The sequence below is a fragment of the Tupaia chinensis genome, unplaced genomic scaffold (assembly GCF_000334495.1).
Source record: "Tupaia chinensis unplaced genomic scaffold, TupChi_1.0 Scaffold000597_1, whole genome shotgun sequence".
NCBI classification, from domain to species: domain Eukaryota; kingdom Metazoa; phylum Chordata; class Mammalia; order Scandentia; family Tupaiidae; genus Tupaia; species Tupaia belangeri.
This window is the reverse complement of record NW_006160114.1, coordinates 581,872-602,576: the sequence shown is the minus strand read 5'-3', so window position 1 is coordinate 602,576 and position 20,705 is coordinate 581,872. Positions and strand designations below refer to the sequence as shown.

General features: G+C 36.1%; 1 protein-coding gene across 2 annotated transcripts in view; it reads left to right on the top strand.

The window, feature by feature from the left end:
* Positions 1–19,419, top strand: part of UBL3 (ubiquitin like 3) — a 91,201-nt gene extending 71,782 nt beyond the window's left edge. For both annotated transcript variants that reach the window (XM_006158419.3, XM_027775673.1), the window contains exons 2-5: positions 6,864–6,972; positions 12,666–12,752; positions 18,370–18,447; positions 18,740–19,419. In XM_006158419.3, the coding sequence (XP_006158481.1) occupies positions 6,864–6,972; positions 12,666–12,752; positions 18,370–18,447; positions 18,740–18,792 (327 nt within the window). In that variant the 3' untranslated portion in view covers positions 18,793–19,419. The remainder of the gene's footprint in view (positions 1–6,863; positions 6,973–12,665; positions 12,753–18,369; positions 18,448–18,739) is intronic.
* Positions 19,420–20,705: the final 1,286 nt, after the last annotated feature.

Sequence of the window (20,705 nt, the reverse complement as noted above, 5' to 3'; positions counted from 1 at the left end):
AGTCTTGTTTTGCCTTAAAAGTAACTATAAAATAAGTAATTCATTTGGATGAGCAAAATGCCATCTCTTGGGAATTTTATTACATAATACGAGCTTTATCTCATTCAGAATCCTGATTAAATTTTCTTTTTAGACAAGTGTGTACATAAACTAGATCACGTTTTAAGCTATAAATAAGGGCTTTGTTTTTAACCCATTTTTATTGTGTTGAGGATCCTACTACTCCACAAGCAGAGGTTTTTAAAGGTATTTTTTACAATAGATTGATTTACTTTGATTATAACTATTTAAATAGTACATATTTAAATATATATTTTGAAGGGAACTAGTTCACATTTACAGAAATCACCATACATTTATATATAGACAGTTGGCATTATATATCTGATTAAGATGGATGTTATAGGAACAATTAACTACTGACCAAACTGTATATTCAGGTACTTATCTGGGTGATGACTTTCAGAAATATTTTTTCTAAAGAAAATTAAGGAAATTCCATGTTTTCCTACATTGGAGTTACAAGTTCTAAGATAAAATAGACTGCATATTAAGGCAGATTCATGCTTCTTCCTAGTTGATCATAGGAACAGGGTATTATAGATGCAAATATTGACCATGTCAGGATCAATCTGTTAATCTTCCAAATCAATAACCTGGTCTTTATCTTCATTTGAAAACTAGGTCTAACATATATTAGATTAACAAGAAAGTCATGACGTTACCTGGCTCAGTTTTTCTATGCAAAAATGTGTCATGACTTTTCCAGTGACCCAATGTGCTCGTATGGTGGCTCAGAATTAGTTTTACTTTCAAAATGCCTTGCTAAATAATGGCCTTTGTAATAATGATGGTGTGTTTCTGGTAGTACAGGTCCAGAGCCCAAGAGATTTAAAAATTGAGTTGTTTACATATTTGAACTAGCCACATGTCCACGACACTACCAAGAAAAGATTATTTACCCATTCCCATTCTGCATACTGCACTGATCATTTGATACAGTGCCCAGAGCACTGAAACATGAATATAAGTTTTGGCTCCAGTTTTCCAGTCCATACTTCTGCTTGAATCTTGAAAGTGAAAAAATTGAAACAACTAGTCAACAAGTACTGGTTGAACACCTACCATGTGCCATGTACTAGAAGTGTTTCAGTCAGTGGGTTACTTTACTTGACAATTTAACATTGTAGGATTATGGCTGCTATTTTTAATTTTGAACATAAGCTTCTTTCCTGAAGCAGTCTTTAACTGTTAATTTTAGATAGTTTTAACTGTAAGACTTGATAAATATTTTTAGATTTATGTATTTACAGACTTATTGTTGTAGTTGTCATATTTGGGTTCCCCTTCCTTACCCAGAAGGGTAATTAGGTTGTCCACTGGTCCACTGAGTAGATTTTAAAATCTCATCCTGCTTTTTGTTCTTATTTTAGAGCCCAAAGACACTTTCGAACTCTGCCATGAGATACAATGGAATGTTTTCTGGGGCAACACAAGAATTCTAAGTGTATAAAGCAGGCCAGTGTGAATAAGGAAGAAATATTAGGATCTGTGTCAAACTAAAAATTCATGCCCATCTATAAACATTAAACAATAATTTTAAAACTTGTGTCAAACACATAAAGAGATCAGATGTTTCCTACCTTCTTTATTTTTTATTTTTCTATTTTTTGGAGAGGTTTTTGCTATAGGGCATGTGTGCTTGCCAAAAAGACAGAGAGAGATAGAAAGCAAGAAATCACCCTCCAGGTGGGATGGCCACGCTACGTAATCCCTTCTCCTCCATTCTCCTCTCAGGATCTTGGGCACACATGCACATGTGCCCGTCATGAATTTAAGCCACCAAGTCCAGGACTTGAACCACAGTTGGCTGCATGGAAGTCCAGTGACATAGCCATTATGCCAACTGCTGGTCCCCGTTTCCTGTATTCTTAACATCTAGATAAATATATTCTTTAGAACATTGATTTGTTTTCTTAATTATTCAATTTTATTTTACTATTTTTTTCAATAATTATTTATTAACAGATATTATTATTTAATTTGCTAAAGGGCAAATGTGCGCACCAGAGCAAGACAGAGAAAGAGAAAGTAAGAAAGCAAGCCTCCAGGTCTGGGACTCAAACCTCAGTTGGCTATGTGACTTTAACCACCATGCCACCTGCTGGTCCCCAGTACATTGATTTTTGAAGTATAAAAATATCAGTTTGTCAGTGACAGTGATATATGTCAGTTTTAAAACAGAAAATGAGGAGAACTTTGCAGTGAACCTGGACAGTTATATTGGGTCACTGGAAAAGTCATGATGCATTTTTCTGTGCAAAAATGTGTTGTGAATTTTCAAACAATGCAATATTTATGGACTAGTATGTGGCATGTGTTTGTGCGTGTTTTGTTTGGTTTTGGTTTTAGTTTTGCTTTTGCTTTTGGTTTTAAACCTGTGGGAAGAAATAAGAGAAAAGCAGGGGATATCCATAAATGATTCCTTTGGCCAGGCTTACAGAATAGAAAGTCTTAGGTTCAGTAAATAGTCTTCAGAGGATCCATGACTGTCTTGTGAATTCATTTTTAAATGCTGTATTTAAATATTCCTGTGCTTAGCTTTAAAAAAAAAAAAAAACTTAATTTTATTTTTTATATTCTTAAAGGGAATGTACACTTAAGTAAATCTTATGTAAATTATTTTGAAAGTCCATCCTCATATAGTACTTGATAGCTTTATTAAAAATATTGAGTTTATTAGGAATATTCTGAAATGATCACGAGGTACTCTTTGAAATGGTAATATATTGTTCCATTTTAAAAGCAACAAACACTCTTCCTCTTTTTCTCTTCTTATAGGTCACAATATGGATTACGGCTCCATGACCTCACTTAACCTTAATTATCTCCTAAAGACCCTATCCCCAGATATAGTCATTTTGGGGGTTATAGCTTAAACATAAGAGATTTGAAGGGAACAGTAGTTCATAGCAACTAGAATTACGTTCTTTTGTTTCCACAGTACCACTTTATAGCCAGTTTTCTTTCACTTAATGTGTTGTGGGAATAGTCCCCTGTCAAATCATATAAATCTATATCTTATGTCATTTTAATATCTGCATAGATTTCTGTGATAAGGATGTGCTATTGTTTATCATTTTTTCATTTTCATATTAATAGAAGGGAAAATCAAGAGTAAGTTTAGTGTCACCTTTATGTATTCTAAAGAAAAAATTTTATTTTCTTTTATTACTTTTAAGTATTATAATTCAAATAAACTAAAAAAATGATTTCAAATGGGACCAGAATTGGCATTATGGCTATTTCACTGGACTCACATGCAGTCAACCGTGTTTCAAGTCCTGGACCCATGGCTTAAATTCACGCTGGGCGCTTGTGCATTCGTGCCCAAGATCTCAAGAGGAGAATGGAGGAGAAGGAATTGCGGCGTAGCTATCCTCCCTGGGGGGGAGGTGATTTCTCGCTTGACCGACCCCCCGGGGGGGGGGGGGGGTGATTTCTCACTTTCTGTCTCTCTGTCTTATTGGTGCGTTCACATGCCCTATAGCAAAAACCTCTCAAAAAAGAAAAAAAAAAATGATTTCAAGGACTAGTAGGTTCATATCATTTACACAGCTCTTAGGAAACTTGAATTTATTTATTTTTTTTCTAGTTAACCAAACGCATGTGGGTAAACCATTATGAGAGGCATTATTTCCTGAGTATTAATGCCTAAAAGGTTTTATGTGGTAGTTTGAGTCTGTTGAAAGAGTCCATGTAAGTTTAGAGTATAATATGTATTTATTAGCATTCATATGTAAAGAGATAGCCATGAATAGTAATACATCTGTGAGCACTAAAATTCACATTTGTTCATAGGTGTTAGGTTCCTTCCTTAAAATGACTACTTATTTTCTCTAGGAAGTATATATAGAATTTTTTTTGTTTTCCTCATTTGGTAGAGGGTGCGTGCGTACTGTGGAGAGAGCAAGAGAAAAGATGAGAAAGCACCCCTCATGGGGAACAATTATACTGCAGTTCCTCCTCCTTTATTTCTCCTTTTCTAATTTTGGGCACACACACACACAAGCCCAGCATATTCCTCAAGCCTCCAGGCCGAGGACTTACACCATGCAATCAGCCATGTGGGATCTGGCTGCCTAACCGCTAGGCCATGGAACTGGCCCAGAGATGAATTTCTTATCATTTAATTATTGCATACTACTACTTGAACTTGTTCAAATGAAACTCATAAAGTTTCATATTACTTCTTATAGCAGTATGATCTCATCAGATCTTTCCTGTATTAAAGTTCTTTAATGCAGTTTCTAATTAGAAAAGGCAGGAAGAAATTCTGTATATATTGAAAGTGCTTTGCATCTGGAATATAGATTTTTTTTTTATAACTTACATTTTCAAAGTATTAAGGCACTGGAATGTCATTGACCATGGTGGTGGTTATGATAGTAAATCAGTGACCGCTGCAGTGGGCATTGATTTATTCACTGTAGACTCTGATATTCTAAAAGATTTCCTGATATTTTTAATAGAAAAAAATATTGGTAACCAAAGATTAGGGCTTAGGTAACCTGGAATCTGGCACAATTCAAACTAGTACAATGACATTCTCTGTTCTTTATATATAAAGAAGCTAGGCTAGATTGCCTAGTCCCAGGGCTCAGCTAGCTCTGGACCAAACCCAACTTCAGTACGGTCTCCTTTATGTTCTTAAAAGAGGCTTGGAGTTGTAGAAAACCACACTTGTATTTTGTGACTTAATGAAGAAATTAATAGATAAGATGATTGTTTAGTTCTTCTGAATTTTTTTAAAGTTAATTTTTACTTCTTTCATGATAAAGAGAAAGAGGCAATACTCCCTCTAGCATCCCAGTACCATGATCCAGTCTTAGCCCCAGCCAACCCTGGGCCATGGACAAATATCAATCTGTCATCTTCGAGTCTGTGGACATGAACCCACAACCTTCCTATGTGGGTCAGCCTCACAGAACATCACATTTTACCATTGCACCACTGTCTGGCTCTGAATATAATAGATTTAAAAGTTAACATCACACTGGAGCCAGATCATAGCACTGTAGTAACAGTGCTCTGCAATTCCAGGCTTACATGGGAGGTCCCAGGTTCATTTCCCAAGATCTCCTTGTACAAGCTGGGCACACACATGTGTGAGTAATCCTGGCCAGCCATGACCGGGCATGGATCACAGTATGAAGACCCTGTGTGTATGTGTATGGTGGGGAGGGGGCATAGGGTTGCCTATCTCTTTCGCTCTCAGAAATTAATGAATAAAGTTTTAAAAGGCCATCAAGTTAATTATGATAGATAAAAATGTAAAAGCCGGGTTGGGGCATTGGCGGCAGGTGGCATGGCGGTCGGTGCTGGACTCCTAGAACCTGGTGACTTGCTTTCTCAACCCGCACCCCCATGTTTCTCTCTGGTCAAATTAAAAAATAATAATGATAATAACATTAAATACTCCTTTTTAAAAAATTAAAAATTGAGCATTTTGGAAAATATGTTAGCAAATATATATTGACGTGGAAATGTGAGTCCAGTGGATCTCAAACACTTCAATTTTCTTATGCCCCTTAGAGCATTCTCTGAAGGTGAATCTGTATCCTTTGGGCCTCATGTCCTGTCCGGGCCCTTAAAGTAAATGATCAGGCAGTTGGGATTAAAGTAGTAAAGGACTATTATTGATTCCTCCTCTTAAAATAATAATAAAGTTCTTTAAAAGTATAGGTTCTGGGGACCAGCAGACGACATAATGGTTATGTTGCTGGACTCCCATGTAGTTGACTGTGATTTGAATCCTGGACCCGGCGGCTTAAACTCATACCAGGCACGTGTGCGTGTGTGCCCAAGATCCTGAGAGGAGAATGGAGGAGAAGGGATTGTGGCGTGGCCATCTCCCCGGGGGATGATTTCTCATTTTCTGTCTCTCTGTCTCTCTCTGTCTTTCTGGCAAGCACACGTGCCCTATAGCAAACACCTCTCCAAAAAAGAAAAAAAAAAAAAGTATAGTTTCTGGTTAATTTGTTTAAGTTTGGGTAACTTTTATAGGATAAAAAGTTGTATATAATTTATTTTCTCTTAGTTACATGTTTTTAAAAAATGGAGTACAGCTATTTTTTGGTTTTGATTTAGAGATGAGGTTTAATAAGTTGAATATTAGTGGGACCAGCAGTTAGCATAATGGCTATGTTGCTGGACTCCCACGTAGTCGACAGCGGTTTGAGTCCCAGACCCGGTGGCTTAAACTCACACCAGGTGCGTGTGCGTGCGTGCCCAAGATCCTGAGAGGAGAATGGAGGAGAAGGGATTGCGGCGTGGCCATCTCCCCTGGGGGGTGATTTCCTGCTTTCTGTCTCTCTGTCTGTCTCTGTCTGTATGGCGAGTGCACGCGCCCTATAGCAAAAACCTTTCCCCCCCCAAAAAAATGAATATTAGTTACGTTTTTTCTGTTTAGTGTTGACATCTACAGAATAAATATTTTTATGAGTTTTTTTAATACGAATTATGTACTCTATAGTAATAGGAGTGATATCTTGTAGAAGTGTGATTCTGAACATTGCTAGGGGGTTACATTTTAAATTATAATGGATTTTTCCTTTTTTCATTTATTATGGCAAGTACGTCTGAGCACCCCCACATAAGTATCTTAAATGATGAGAAATACATATTCCAAATTTCTATGCTTAAAAAAATTTTTTAAGAGCTTTATAGAATTAAGTAAATAAAACCCACAAATAGCATTGATAATAATTTAGAACGTGATTGAAATGAAAAAAAGCCTGGGGTCGTTTTTTAGCTTTAAAAATGTTAAGATTTATATTAAAAGAATCTTTGTCTTCTTTCAGATTAATTTGCGCCTCATCTTGGTAAGCGGAAAAACAAAAGAGTTCCTGTTTTCTCCTAATGATTCTGCTTCAGACATTGCAAAGCATGTGTATGACAATTGGCCAATGGGTGAGTGGCATTTTTCTCTTGAGGATGAATAATGTATATTCTTTATGCTTTACCTTATTTCAAAACATTTTGAAGCAGTTTTTTTTTTTTCTTTTTTTGGAGAGGTTTTTGCTATACGGCGCATGTGCTTGCCAGACAGACAGAGAGAGACAGAGAGATAGAAAGCGAGAAACCACCCCCAAGAGGGGATGGCCACATTGTAATCCCTTCTCCTTCATTCTCCTCTCGGGATCTTGGGCACGCACGCACACGCACCCCGTGTGAGTTTAATCCACCAGGTCTGGGACTCAAACCGCAGTCGACTATGTGGGAGTCCAGCGACATAGCCATTATGCTAACTGCTGGTCCCTTGAAGCAGTTATTATAAATATAAAAGAACAAGTGCAGAGTTGAGAGTATAAGACTCAGATTTAAAAGATGGTTCTTGTATCCTTTTGTAGATTTTGCTCTTCAACTCCCTCATTCCAAATTTTCTGTGCAGTAACCTGGACACAAAATCCCTGTTTTTGCATAAGTGTTTTAATGTTAAGTGAAAAATATTTTTTAAAAAGAAAGACAACAAAATGGTAAACATATACTTTCATATCTATTAATAAAGCTATTCATACCAAAATACAAAGGAAAAGGAAAAAAACTATCTTTCACATATTATAATGCATTCTCTTTGGTCTACTCTGTGCATAGCCTATTTAGAATTAGGTTGAAACAAAGTTAACTCCTAATTCATGTCACTTCACATGTTCCCTTAAATACCACAAGGTTAAGCAGGTGAACAGTTCATTTACATCTTTGCATTTTCATGCCAGTATCCATGACAAGCAATTAGAAGAGAGTGTTTGGTATTCCTTTTTTCCTCTGGTTCTTTTCTACATAGTAAGACTGTTCTGCCTCCCTTACATGGATCTTCAGTTTATGTTCTTCCTTTGAAAACACTCAAGTGTCATTTTGACCTCTTTAAGGCACGTTCCATAGTGATATGACTATTTCAGCTGATTTTACTCAATTTTATTATTAATTCATTTCAACTATACAACTAAAACACAGCTATACAGAAAATTCAAGTGTAATTCTAAAATCAGTAATGTTCAGATTAACATTATTAATGTGCCAGATAATACATGTTTGCTAATGGCAGCTCGCTGCTTTTACCACAAATGAAGACTATTGAGTTTGGCATGGCCTCCTGCATGGGGAATGATAATTCTAGTTATCTGCAGATTTGCCACAAAACCTTTATTCACACAGTGTACCAAATTGTCGTTCAGTCTTGTCCTAGAGAGAATGCATCATTTACACAATAAGTCAGCCTCTGTTCTTTAGTCCTCAGCCTTTTGACAGTTAAAGAAGTGCTGACTGCTTGGTGCCAGTATAATCGTAAGCCTTGGGCGTGCTCGGGTACTAAAGTCACAAGGCTTCACTTAGTTATAAAGTGATTATTTCAGTCATCTAGATAGTCTTCCAAATTATTACTAAAATAAAAGCATAATCTAAACGTTTTCTAATAGAATTTTCGGATCCTAAGAATGTCTTTACGGATTTAGGCCTGAGTTTAAGAAACACTGATTCAGAATACTTCGAACTACTTCCTATTGATAACCAAGGGACTCGTTCCTAAATCTGGCAGGTATTGAGGCTAACGGTTATAGCTAAGAAGAAATTTCAGAAAAGTTAAAGTAGGCTAAACTTGGGGCTCTAATATTAGATCTTCTCCATAGCCAGGCAGGACAGATAACTATCAATATGAGAAACATTTTTAAATACCTAAGAGTGATGGATGTGCTTAAGTGTGCCATAAAAGATGACTTTCATGTTTTTTGGGGGAGCTAGGGTGGTGGGTAAAGATATCTTTTGATAGAGGAATATTGTAGAGAAGAACACAAGGCAGAAAAAGAAAACTCCCCCTCAATTTTTTTTATGTAGTCAACATTATAACTTGAGGTGAAAGAAACGCTTTTATTCTCATAATGATTTGACTTAGATAATAAGTTTTATTTCCTTAAAAGAATTAATTATAACCAAAGGTAAGAATCAGGTATACATCTTTGCCGTAAGTAGTATCCCAGATGAATGGATGGACTACTGGTATTAAAATTGATTTTTCAAGTAGATGTTGCTTATTTTGTATGAAAAAAACTTTAAATTCCTAATCCTTCCTCTGTTTTGACAAATAAGCTCATCAACAATTTAAGACATTGTAAGGAATAAAGAATTTAATTTTATTCATATGAAATATTTAAATCTAGGTTTATATTGTATAATGCACTGAAGTCAGCAAGTATATGTATTTATTGATGCTAATAACAAAGGTATAGTAAATATTAAATCAATAGAAGAAAACACTTTAAACAATGTGTTCCTGGGAGGAATTTGTTTTCCTTAGCATACTCTTAGGCGCTTTAGTGGAAATACTGCTAGTAGGTAGAATAGTCAGACAGACATAAAGATGTTATTGGATCAGAGATTAAAAAAAAAAAAAATTCCACTAAGCATATGTAAATAATACCTGAAATTCCTCCTTTAAGCCTGTTCTACAGGTCTCTACACTGCTGATCCTTAGAAAAGAAAAGGGAGATTTAGTATACTACACCAATGAAGTATGTATAAATCGTGACAAGCTAGAAGATAATGAAATAAGTCCTCTTCATTTCAAAAAAATGTTTTAAATATTTTTGTAATATTAGCCTTTTTTTTCTATGAATTAGACAGTTACAACCATTTGTCTTTATATCTATAGAGCACTTAGTTTTTGACCAGAAATACTCTACTAAACAATAATTTTAGAAGAAAGGAAACAGGGTAATTCATACTAAAGTGTTAAGAGGTTTATTAGATTTTTCTTCTAAAGAGGAGAGACCTGGGATCAGTGGAGCTAGAAAGCAACAAAGACTTGTGGGGAGAAAAAGGGGAAGGAGAAAAGACATGGGGTAGGAAGCTGGGAAGGACTGACATTCATTTCTCCTGCACTTGTTTCTTTTGCCAGACTCACTGAGAAGCAATAGTTTTTTATCAAATTCATATTCATCATTTTAAGCACTCAATAAAAGTCAAATGGAAAAGTCTAATCAACCCTTGAACAACAGTTTTAAGCTGCACTTAGCCACTTTTACAGGATTTTTTTTTTCAGTAAATATAGTGAAAAATGCATTACAGTACTGTAAACATTTGCTCTTAGGATTTTTTTTAATAACATTTTCTTTTCTGTAGCTTACTTTATTGTAAGAGTACAGTATATAATACATACACTATACAAAATATGTGTTAATCAACCACTTTTGTTAAAAGCAAAGTTGAAAAGTTTGTTTGTTTACTTTTAGGTTGTTAACCATACCATCCACTTGCCAGAGAGATAGAGACAGGAAGAAAGATCCACTCCCCGGGGGGATGGCCATGCCACCCATACCACATCTTGCCAGAGAGATAGAGACAGGAAGAGAGATCCACTCCCCGGGGGGATGGCCATGCCAATGCCACAGTTCCATCTCCTCCATTCTCCTCTTGGGATTTTGGGCATGCAGGCACATGTGCCTGGCTTGTTTTTCAAGTGACCGGGTCTGGGACTCCACCCACAGAGCTGACCATGCGGGGTCCATCTCCTTAACCACCATACTTGCTGGCACCAGCAAAGTTAAAAAGTTTTTGAAGGTTAAAACATTAAATTTTCAGGAAGTCAAAAGTTAATGTGTGGGGAACCAGCAGTTAGTGTAATGGCTATGTCGCTGGACTCCCATGTAGTCGACCGCGGTTTGTGTCCCGGACCCGGTGGCTTAAAACTCACGCCGGGCGCGTGTGCGTGCGTGCCCAAGATCCCGAGAGGAGAATGGAGGAGAAGGGATTGCGGCGTGACCATCCCCCCTGGGGGGTGATTTCTCGCTTTCTGTCTCTGTGTCTCTCTCTGTCTGTCTGGCGAGCGCACGCGCCCTACAGTGAAAATCTCTCAAAAAAAAAAAAAAAAAAGTTAATGTGTGGATTTTCAATTGTGTGAGGCTAGCACCCATAATCCCCACGTTGTTAAGGGTCAGTTCTGCTTACCTTCTGTATTGTTTATCACTCACTCTTTTCAGAACATTTTTAACTATTTTTTACACTAACAGTTGTCTCCTGGCAATAGGAGCTTCTATAGGAAACAAACACATCATATTAGAATTACTGACAAAAGAATTTGCAAATTGTTAAATATACAAGCAAATGAAAATTACCAACTCCATACCCTAGTATAACCCCAGTGTCCTGAAATCATTATTTCAACCAACTGGTGTTCCATATTTTATTATAACATAAGTTATATGCTAAATTAAACATTCTGGTACCCATTCTATTTACCAGTTTATCTTTTCATTTCCTGTGTTTACCATCCTATCCTTTTATATTTGTATAGTGTTTTCAAATACACATTATTTGGGGGCCTCCTTTTTTTTTTTGAGAGGTTTTTGCTGCAGGGCATATGTGCTTGCCAGAAAGACAGAGAGAGACAGAAAGACAGAAAGCAAGAAATCACCCCCAGAGGGGATGGCCATGCCACAATCCCTTCTCTTTCTCCTCTTGGGATCTTGAGCACACATGCACATGCACCAGCATGCGTTTTAAACCACAGGGTCCGGGACTCAAACCGCGGTTGACTACATGGGAGTCCAGCGACATAGCCATTATACTAACTTCTGGTCCCTGGGGGCCTTCTTCTGAGTATTCATTTTGAATAAAGTGAACTAAAGTTGTATCTTCTGTAATGTTTGCCAATGGACTTTAAAAGGACAATAAAATAATCAATATTGTTCAAAAGTAAGCACTTAATTTTTTGCTATTCTCTATTAGTGTATTAACTTTTCTTAAAAATTGTTCTTAAACCTGTTGTATTTAGCCTGGAATATACATTTTAACAGGTACAAATATTGGGACATTATAATATTCTTTTTAGTAACTGGTAATTGAATTTTATTTTCAAATGATATTTCTCTTGGGTTAGATTTTCCCAACTTACATGTTAATTTTGTAAACTTGAGTTCTACAGTTTAACATATTTTAGTATTGTTTAAGAAGCAAAAACTAGTCTTTTTATTTATTTATTTACTCGAGAGGTTTTTGCTATAGGATGCATGCACTTGCCAGACGGACAGAGACAGAAAGCGAGAAATCACCCCCCAGGGGGGATGGCCCGCTGCAATCCCCTCTCTTCCATTCTTCTTTCAGGATCTTGGGCACGCACGCACATGCACCTGGTGCGAGTTTTAAGCCACCGGGTCTGGGACTCAAACTGTGGTTGACTACATGGGAGTCCAGCGACAGAGCCATTACACTAACTGCTTGTCCCAAAAGTAGTCTTTTTTCTAGCTCTTGCTATTTGATAAGAAGAATAAACAAGAACCAAGGCTGGAGTTAATGTATGTATAGTGACTTTTTCAATTAGTAGGAAGCTCCATTTGTCTTCTCTGACTCACAGATTTGGGATCTGAACTTTTAAAACAATACTGTTGGAGGCCAGCAGGTGGCGTGGTAGTTAAGGCTGGACTCCCACATAGTCGACCATCCTTTGAGTCCCAGACCTGAAGACTTGCTTTCTCACTTTCTCTCTCTTTCTCGTTAAATTAAGAAATAATAATAAATAAAATAATAATTATTTGGGGAAAAAACAACACAATATTATTGTACTTCAATTAAGTAATGAAATGCACCTGACTCATTTACTGGATTCTTTTCAGATTGGGAAGAAGAACAGGTCAGCAGTCCAAACATTCTACGACTTATTTATCAAGGACGATTTCTACATGGAAATGTCACATTAGGAGGTAATAGTCACTTTTGTAATAGGATTTGATGTCTGTCTCATAAGCGCACTCTATTTTAAATGCTAATGTCTCTGAATTTATTTTTAAAAAGGTAAATTCAGAGTCTGAATTCTGCCTATTTTTACTATACCTATTTCTTTATATTTTGTATTCTGCTAAATTTAATTTTAGTACTGTCAGGTTCACTGAAATAAACTGTATACCCATTATAGGGAGGAATCTATACTTACTACTTTAATTTTTTTCTTTTATTTTTTTTTCCCTTTTACTTCTGGATAATATAATTTAGATGTAACATTTAAGTTAAAACTAAATACAAATTAGGAAGTCTATGATCATTGTTTTTCAAATATAGTAATGAAGAAGTGTTTTCAGTTTGACTCCACCTGGCATAGTTATTAATAAAGTAAATCAATGACGGTATACCAGCAGAGTAGCGTAGTGACTGAAGAAGCAGATCTTGGAACCAGACTGTCTCAAGCTGTGTCTTAGCTCTACTTACTGGCTGTGTAATCATGAACGAGTGACTTAACCAGTCTGTATCCCAGTTTCCTCGTCAATAAAATGGGATAGCAATAGTTCCTACCTCATAGGTTGGGAGGAGTGAATTAATGGATACATTCAAAGTACTTAGAACAAAATTTGGCATATAATAAATACTCTGTTAGCTGTAATTGTTCTTTATATTCATTGGTGAAATATAGCTCACTAGTGCCCCCTTATGGTGTTCATTTTCTGCCACCGTTAGGGTTTGTTTTGTTTTCTGTATATTGTTTTCTGTAGGTTGAAAGAAAAGTCCCTCCTCTCAAAAGTTCTGCTGATAATCACTAATAATAGATTAAGTAAGAGAAAAGGCACACATAGATTTATTTTGATGTGTACATTTGTATATGGGAGCCATAGAAAATTGTAAGCTCCAGGAAGGGAGCAAATGGCTGTGGCTTTAATACCCTCTCTATGTCAGAGAGGAAAATTGGGTGCAGGCAATTTTAGAGTGAACGGTTTTTAGGGGGAAATAATGGGTCCAGCGCTCAGACATTGGTAAGTAAATGTTTCTTCTTGAGAACTGGATGGGCTTTGAAAGACAGTAACCGGTGACAGAATCTGTCTAGGTATGTTGACATTCGTCGGTCTTCCTTCCTGTTATGTGAGGTTAGTTAATGAAACCGTGGGGAGAAGACTGAAGGGACTTGTTTTCTTCTTTGGTGAGTCCAATAATAGAACATCAAAGTAAAGTCCTTCCCTGCACTTTAGGAAGAAAAAGAACCCAGATGATCGAGAGAGAGGGGACAAAGAAAAGATCAGAGATAGACTTTGGTTCAGAGGCTATTTCTCCAACTTAGCATGTGAAAACACCAGTCACTGGTTTATGAGCTCCAACAGTATATATTTCAAACATATTCAGATACTTGAAAATGTGTAGGGTGGGTCCAGCGCTCAGACATTGGATTATCTATTTAAATGTATCTTTGTTTCAGTAAGTTTGACTTTTTCTGAACCTAACAATGAAATATTTAAATCTTTTTATTCTTGGGAGCATATTTCTTTTCATTCACTTAGCATATGTTTATCGAATTGTTCTGTGCCAACATGGTGCTAAATACTTGAGAATACCGGATTGGATAAATTAGAATGTTTCCCTTCCTGGTGCTCTGAAATTCAGAAAGACAAACAAGGAAAATCCACTGTGAAAGTACTGTGTGATAAGGGCCAGAGTAGACAAATGCAAGTGATTTTATCATGCCGTCAAGTTGGTGGAATATTCTAGCATGTAATCTCACACATAACCAAGTTTTAGCAACAGTGTTATAGTTGGTTTAAAAAGTTCTGCTATCTACCAAAAAATATCTGCTATTTAGAGCTTATTTGGTTGTAGCTCTTTTTATAGCTTTTGTATAGTTAAATGGACCAACCTTAATGTAAGAATTTTGGCTGTTAACTCTGGCTGTATTGTATATTCATTAGGGATGGGGCTTGTTTCAGTCTTCTGTTGATTCTCTGTGGCTCACACAAAATCTTCTGTGACTCAAAAACTGTCAAAATAGGCCCAGCAGGTGGCTTGCTGTGTAAGGCCAGCAGCAATTCAAGTCCCAGACCTGGTGACTTGACTTCTCTTTCTTCTCTCTCTCTCTGATGAGCACACATGCCCTGTAGCAAGTTGAATAATAATGATAATGATAAATAAAATTAATTTTTTAAAAATCATACGTCTAAAAGAAAAAAAAAGCAAAACCTATTAAAATTTTGGTTGCATTTATTGACTATATAAGTAAATCCTTTTCCATTTCCCTTTTACCATTGATCTGTGTGAGGGTACGTGCGTTCACTAGAAAGACAGAGAGAGACTGAGAGACAGAAACTGAGAAATCACCCTCTGGGGGGATGGCCATGCCACAATCCCTTCTCCTCCATTCTCCTCTCATGATCTTGGGCACGCACGCATACACGCCCAGCGTGTGAGTTTAAACTACCGAGTCCAGCAACATAACCATTACGCCAACTGCTGGTCCCCTATGTGAGCAATTTCTCACTAATTTCATTCCGTAATTATTTTTCTGTTATGGCCTTAAGGTTCCAACCTCATATTAAAAATCACAGAATTTGTGTTAAAATAAAATTATTGATTAATTCCCACTGAAGTAATAATTTTTACTATATATTTTTGGAATTTGTTTCAAAGTAATTAACAGGTTCACCCTGTATTTTTATTTTTCACTCCACATTGCTGATAGTCTTTTTTTTTTTTTCTGACAGTCTTTTACAAGACAAAATATACTGTCTTTGGCTTTAATGATTTAAACATCATAGGAACATAGCTTGGGCCTTTCAAGTTGACCATTAGGAGAGGTCTTTAGAAACTTCATGGTAAAAGCATATTATGTAAAAATGATTTATGGAGTGTTTTTTTGGTACTAAAAACTCATACTTTAATCTTATTTTTCCATGAACTTTTTGGAATCCTCACCTATAATTAATTGGGTGTTTGGTCAAGCTTGGATAATAACATTCAGCTTTTTGTCTTTTTGGTCTTGATTTTTCTTTTCAGTCTCCCCTTGTTCTTAAGTATGAATAATAATAGAGATAACACTCAGGGCGATGGAAATTGTCAATGACTGGTATCTAAGAAGGTCTGGACTTGCTTTGCATGGCCCTAGACTTGCTCTCTGTAGCCCTGTGAATTGAACCAGTAGCTGGAAATTAAAGGCAGACTTTCTTTTTCCTTTTTTTTTTTCCAATATAAGAAACAGTGTTTGAACACATTGCGCTATCTAGAGAAAGAATAAACCTCATGGGAGAGAGTGAGATTCTTGTTATGGGTGATGTTGCAGCAGTAGGTGACTGTGAAGTAGTGGGGTGCAGCCACCAGTGGGATTCATTCATTACATGGGCAGTTAAAGTAGGAGGCCTGGTCATTCTCTGTCATTCCTGTGATTCTGTGGGTTAAGGTTCAGACTTAAATTTGGGTTATCAAATCTCATAAAGCATATTCCTGAATCCTCCTTTTTGAGTTGTAAGCTTTTATGATGATGATGATGATGACTGCATTTAATCACTGTACATCTTTACAGCATACAAAATAGATTTTCCCAGTGTGAATACAGAGCATGCATCAGTCAAGTCAAAGATATTACCCCATATATTATTAGCATCAGATAACTTTAAATTTTCGTATCTGTTAAATGTTTTCTTCTTTCTCTGATCCCCTTTCCTCCACTCTCTACTACCCAGCCACTCCTATAATGTCTCTAGTAATCTGCAGTTGCCCTCCCTGCTATTATACCTTCCAATCTCTGCTGTAGAATGCAGGCATTTAGTATATGTTGAGTAGAGACATACACTGCCTCTCTTTCATAGCCTGGCTTCCTTAGTGTTAAATCTTCCATATTCGTCCATTCTGTATCAAATGTCAAGGTCTCATGAGATGTAAGCTTTTAATCATAGAGAATTTCAATCCCTAGAGTCAAATAAGTGAGACAGGAAAATCATGGGCTTACTGCCAGTATGGGCAACAAAGCAAGACCCTGCCTAAAAATTAAAAAAAAAAAAAATACAGATTTCTGTATGCCCTGTCTTTTCTACTCCAGCTCTCATTTACTACTGAATTGAAATCTCAGGTGATTTTTACATATGCTAAGATTGACAGCCTCTGTCTTATTTGCCTTTCAGTAGTAAATCAGGCTAGGAAGTTATCCATACAATTTTTTTTTCATCATATATGTATTTATAGTCTATCATGCTTCATTTGAACTTCAGAGGTTAAAAGAAAAGGACAAATTATGGCTAGGCAACTTTAAATAAGATGGAAATTCACCTTGGCTATATATATATGAGACAGTACTAATCTTGAAGATAATTAGGACGATTTAAAAAGCATTTGCAGCTGGTCGTGGCGGCACATACCCATAATCCCAGCTTCTCAGGACACTGCGATAGGAAAACCACAAGTTCCAAGCCAACTTAGACAACATAGCAAGACTCTGTCCTAAAAAATTAAACAGGAATTTTTAAAAATGCAGGACGGTCATACTTGCTAATAAGTCTTATGTTTATAGCTGACAAAGAGTAAGTAACTAGTTTGGGATGTCAAAAGTTAGATATACCAGCTGCTTCTAATTTTATATACAGAATAACAAACAAAATTACTGAGACTTGATGTTCATATTTACTTTAATATTCATCAGTACACAGATGCGTGTTATAGTCTCTCTTCATCTGAAATTTTACATAATTTTTAACTCATTCATGAAAAAAAAATTTTAAAGACCCAATTTTTAAAAATTAGTAAAAATGCCAAGACAATGATTCTTTTCATTTAAACTTTTAAGAAACATTATTTCCTAATTGAAGAATACAGCATTAAGAATAAGTGTTTAAAACTGAATTTGTTGTTTCTTCTACTTCTACATTATAGTAACTCCCCTCCCCCCCCCGAAAGGTTTTTGCTATAGGGCACATATGCTCACCAGAAAGACCAAGAGAGACAGAGAGACAGAAAGCGAGAAATCACCCCCTGGGGGGGATGGCCACACCGCAATCCCTTCTCCTCCATTCTCCTTTCGGGATCTTGGGCATGCACGCACACACGCCCAGTGTGAGTTTAAGCCACTGGGTCCGGGACTCAAACTGCGACTGGCTACATGGGAGTCCAGCGACATAGCCATTACACTAACTGCTGGTCCCTATAGTAACTTGTTTAGTGCAGTGATTTTATTACGACTCACATGTAATTAGACTTAGAAGCAAATGTCTCTTAATCTAAACTTTAATCTAGAAAAAATATTCTTCAAAACAGTTTTTTAAATTCTTTTTCTTTGTCTTCTAAAAGTGATCTCTGATTGTAACCAAGTAGTATTTTCTTTTTTATTGCTTTACTTAAGTAATGTGGATATATATATAAAGCTAACAACTATAGCCTTGGAAGAATAATGTTAAATTGTGAAAGTTACTTCAGATAATATTAACCTCATTTTATTTTGTAAATAGGATTCTCTATTTGATAAGTTAAATCTGTTGAAGAAGTCATATGAAAAGCAAGTTTTCAGATTGTTTCCATTCGGGTTAGTGATTTTACTAGGTCAGTGTACATGTAACAAATTGTCTTCTCCTTCTCACATAGCATTAAAACTTCCTTTCGGCAAAACAACAGTGATGCATTTGGTGGCCAGAGAGACATTGCCAGAGCCAAACTCTCAAGGTAAGCTCTGTGAGAGGAGTATCACACACTTGATCCACAAAGACAGGCATTTAAAAATGCATGGGTTTTTCTTGGACAGTCTGAGAAAGGGAATGTTCAGAGTTTATGAACAGAGTTTGTCAAGCAAATGACCAGACCTTTCAAAACATGCTAAAGTTAAAAGAGCATTTTTAAAACTTTTAATTCAAAAAACACAAAATTTTCTAAAGAAAATTCTTACTGGACTTGGGTGTCTAACCCCTTCTGTAATTTTAGCATTTTTATAATCAAGGTTTTTCTTTATTTTCCCTAGGTCAGAGGAATCGTGAAAAGACTGGAGAGAGTAATTGTTGTGTAATCCTGTAAAAGCTGTCTGCCAAGCGTGACGTGGTTTAGTCTTTGTCTTTCATGCTGCTGGGACAGAAGAGACCCAATGTTGCTTCAGAAACCTTCAAGAACAGTCTGCCTATAGACCCATGGGACTGAATTATCACATGGACACTGTCATCATTTCTCTTGAAAGTACAAAGAACCAAGAACATTTCTCACTATGAGTTTTTCTTTCTTGTATTTTTGTTTATGTTGAGCAGTTTTAAAATATATTGGTTTTTGAATGCGGTCAATCTCCAGGGGAAAGGTCAACGAGTTATCTTTCAGAGCAGAAACCATTTTTTCTGTCACAAATGTTTCATCGCCAGAACTAACAATCACGTGTTCCAAATACAATTTGCACTAAAAAAGATAGACATTGTTTTCTTCATCAGCAGAATTTGAACGTTTATGGTACCTAGAAATGCTCACAGATACAATTCAACACTGGAAGACACTCAGCAGTTAAGGAATTTAATTACTGGGCCAACTTGAGAGGAAAAAAAATGGAAAAGAAACTAAAATGTTGGGTGAATTCTACCAAAGTCAGCCGTGGTGGCTGCACTGGCACAGAATACTAAATTGCATGTGACTATTCGCACTGCAACAAATGAAAAAAAAAAACAAAATGTGCCTGTTGTTTAAAGCGCTCAGTGGAGAGCTGATGAATTTTTCCCTTGACCATGTGCACTCTCAAGTCCCCCAGTAACTGAGTGCTCGCTCAGACAGCACAAGCAGGGGTGAGAGCGCATCGCCTAGCCTTAATGTGGGGGGGAAGTTCCAATCACACATAGGTTTTGTTATTATGCAGAAATATTAGAAAACCTCATTGGCTGATCAGCTTTATGCATTTGAATATCAGCAAATCGAAAGTTTCCATAACGTTGCTCATCTGCAACCGTGTCCAGTGTCGTGCATACTCATCAGAGAAGTCGGATGGATTCTCACAATTAAAAAAAAGACCTCCATAGTACTAATTTTGTTTCTACTTTGCATTTGGTATTAGTGCTTGCAATTGTATTAAAATCTAAAGCTGATTTTTTGAGGCATACATGATTAAGGATGACATTCTTTTATTTTGTACCAATAATTTAAAGACTGATATGTTAAAAACAATTTGCACAGCACTAAAGCATGAGCTAGTTTCATCTAAACCTGTAAAAATATGAAAGATTTTATATTTTTTCACTAGGAAGAAATTCTTCCTGGATGAAATTACAGATATGTGTAGAATATATTTAATAAAAAGACTTATAAAAATACCTAACTATAGAACTTAAATATAGATTGGCGTGTAGCGTATAGAACAATATTCCATATACATAACTTTAGCCTTTATAAAAATGAAGTTGCAGGCTGCATTATGTTCTGTCCTTACTAAGTGTCCATGGCTCTTAGAAACATTAACTGTAAACGGTTTCAAATTGTCAGCTTCATTTAAATGTAATCAGGTTTTTTTTTCCACATCATTAATGCTTTGATGAAAAGGCTTTATATGCAGTAGATCTACGGAAATATTGTTCATGCAAATCAGAATTAAATTTGTATAGAGCAGAGTTTTAAAACAAATGTAAATAGCACTAAACATTCTCTTTCCGCAACCTGTACTTATAGATTCTTTCTGTAAACTAAATAAAAAAAATATCATAGTGCATTTTGGTGGTCTTGATTAGGTCAAAATTGTTTAAGCACTGTCTCATCCATGTTAAAATTGTTCTTTTATTTCTGAGTCTTCTAAATTTCATTTAATTGCTAATACTATTGTTGGTTTCAGAAGTATTCCCAGTGTATCTTTAATATTTAACCTGCCTAATTTGTTCATAGTCATGATGTTGAATAGAATTATGTAGTCTTTGTTATCACTAACATGTTATATTCAAGAGATGTTAAGTATTTATATGCTTCGTTGA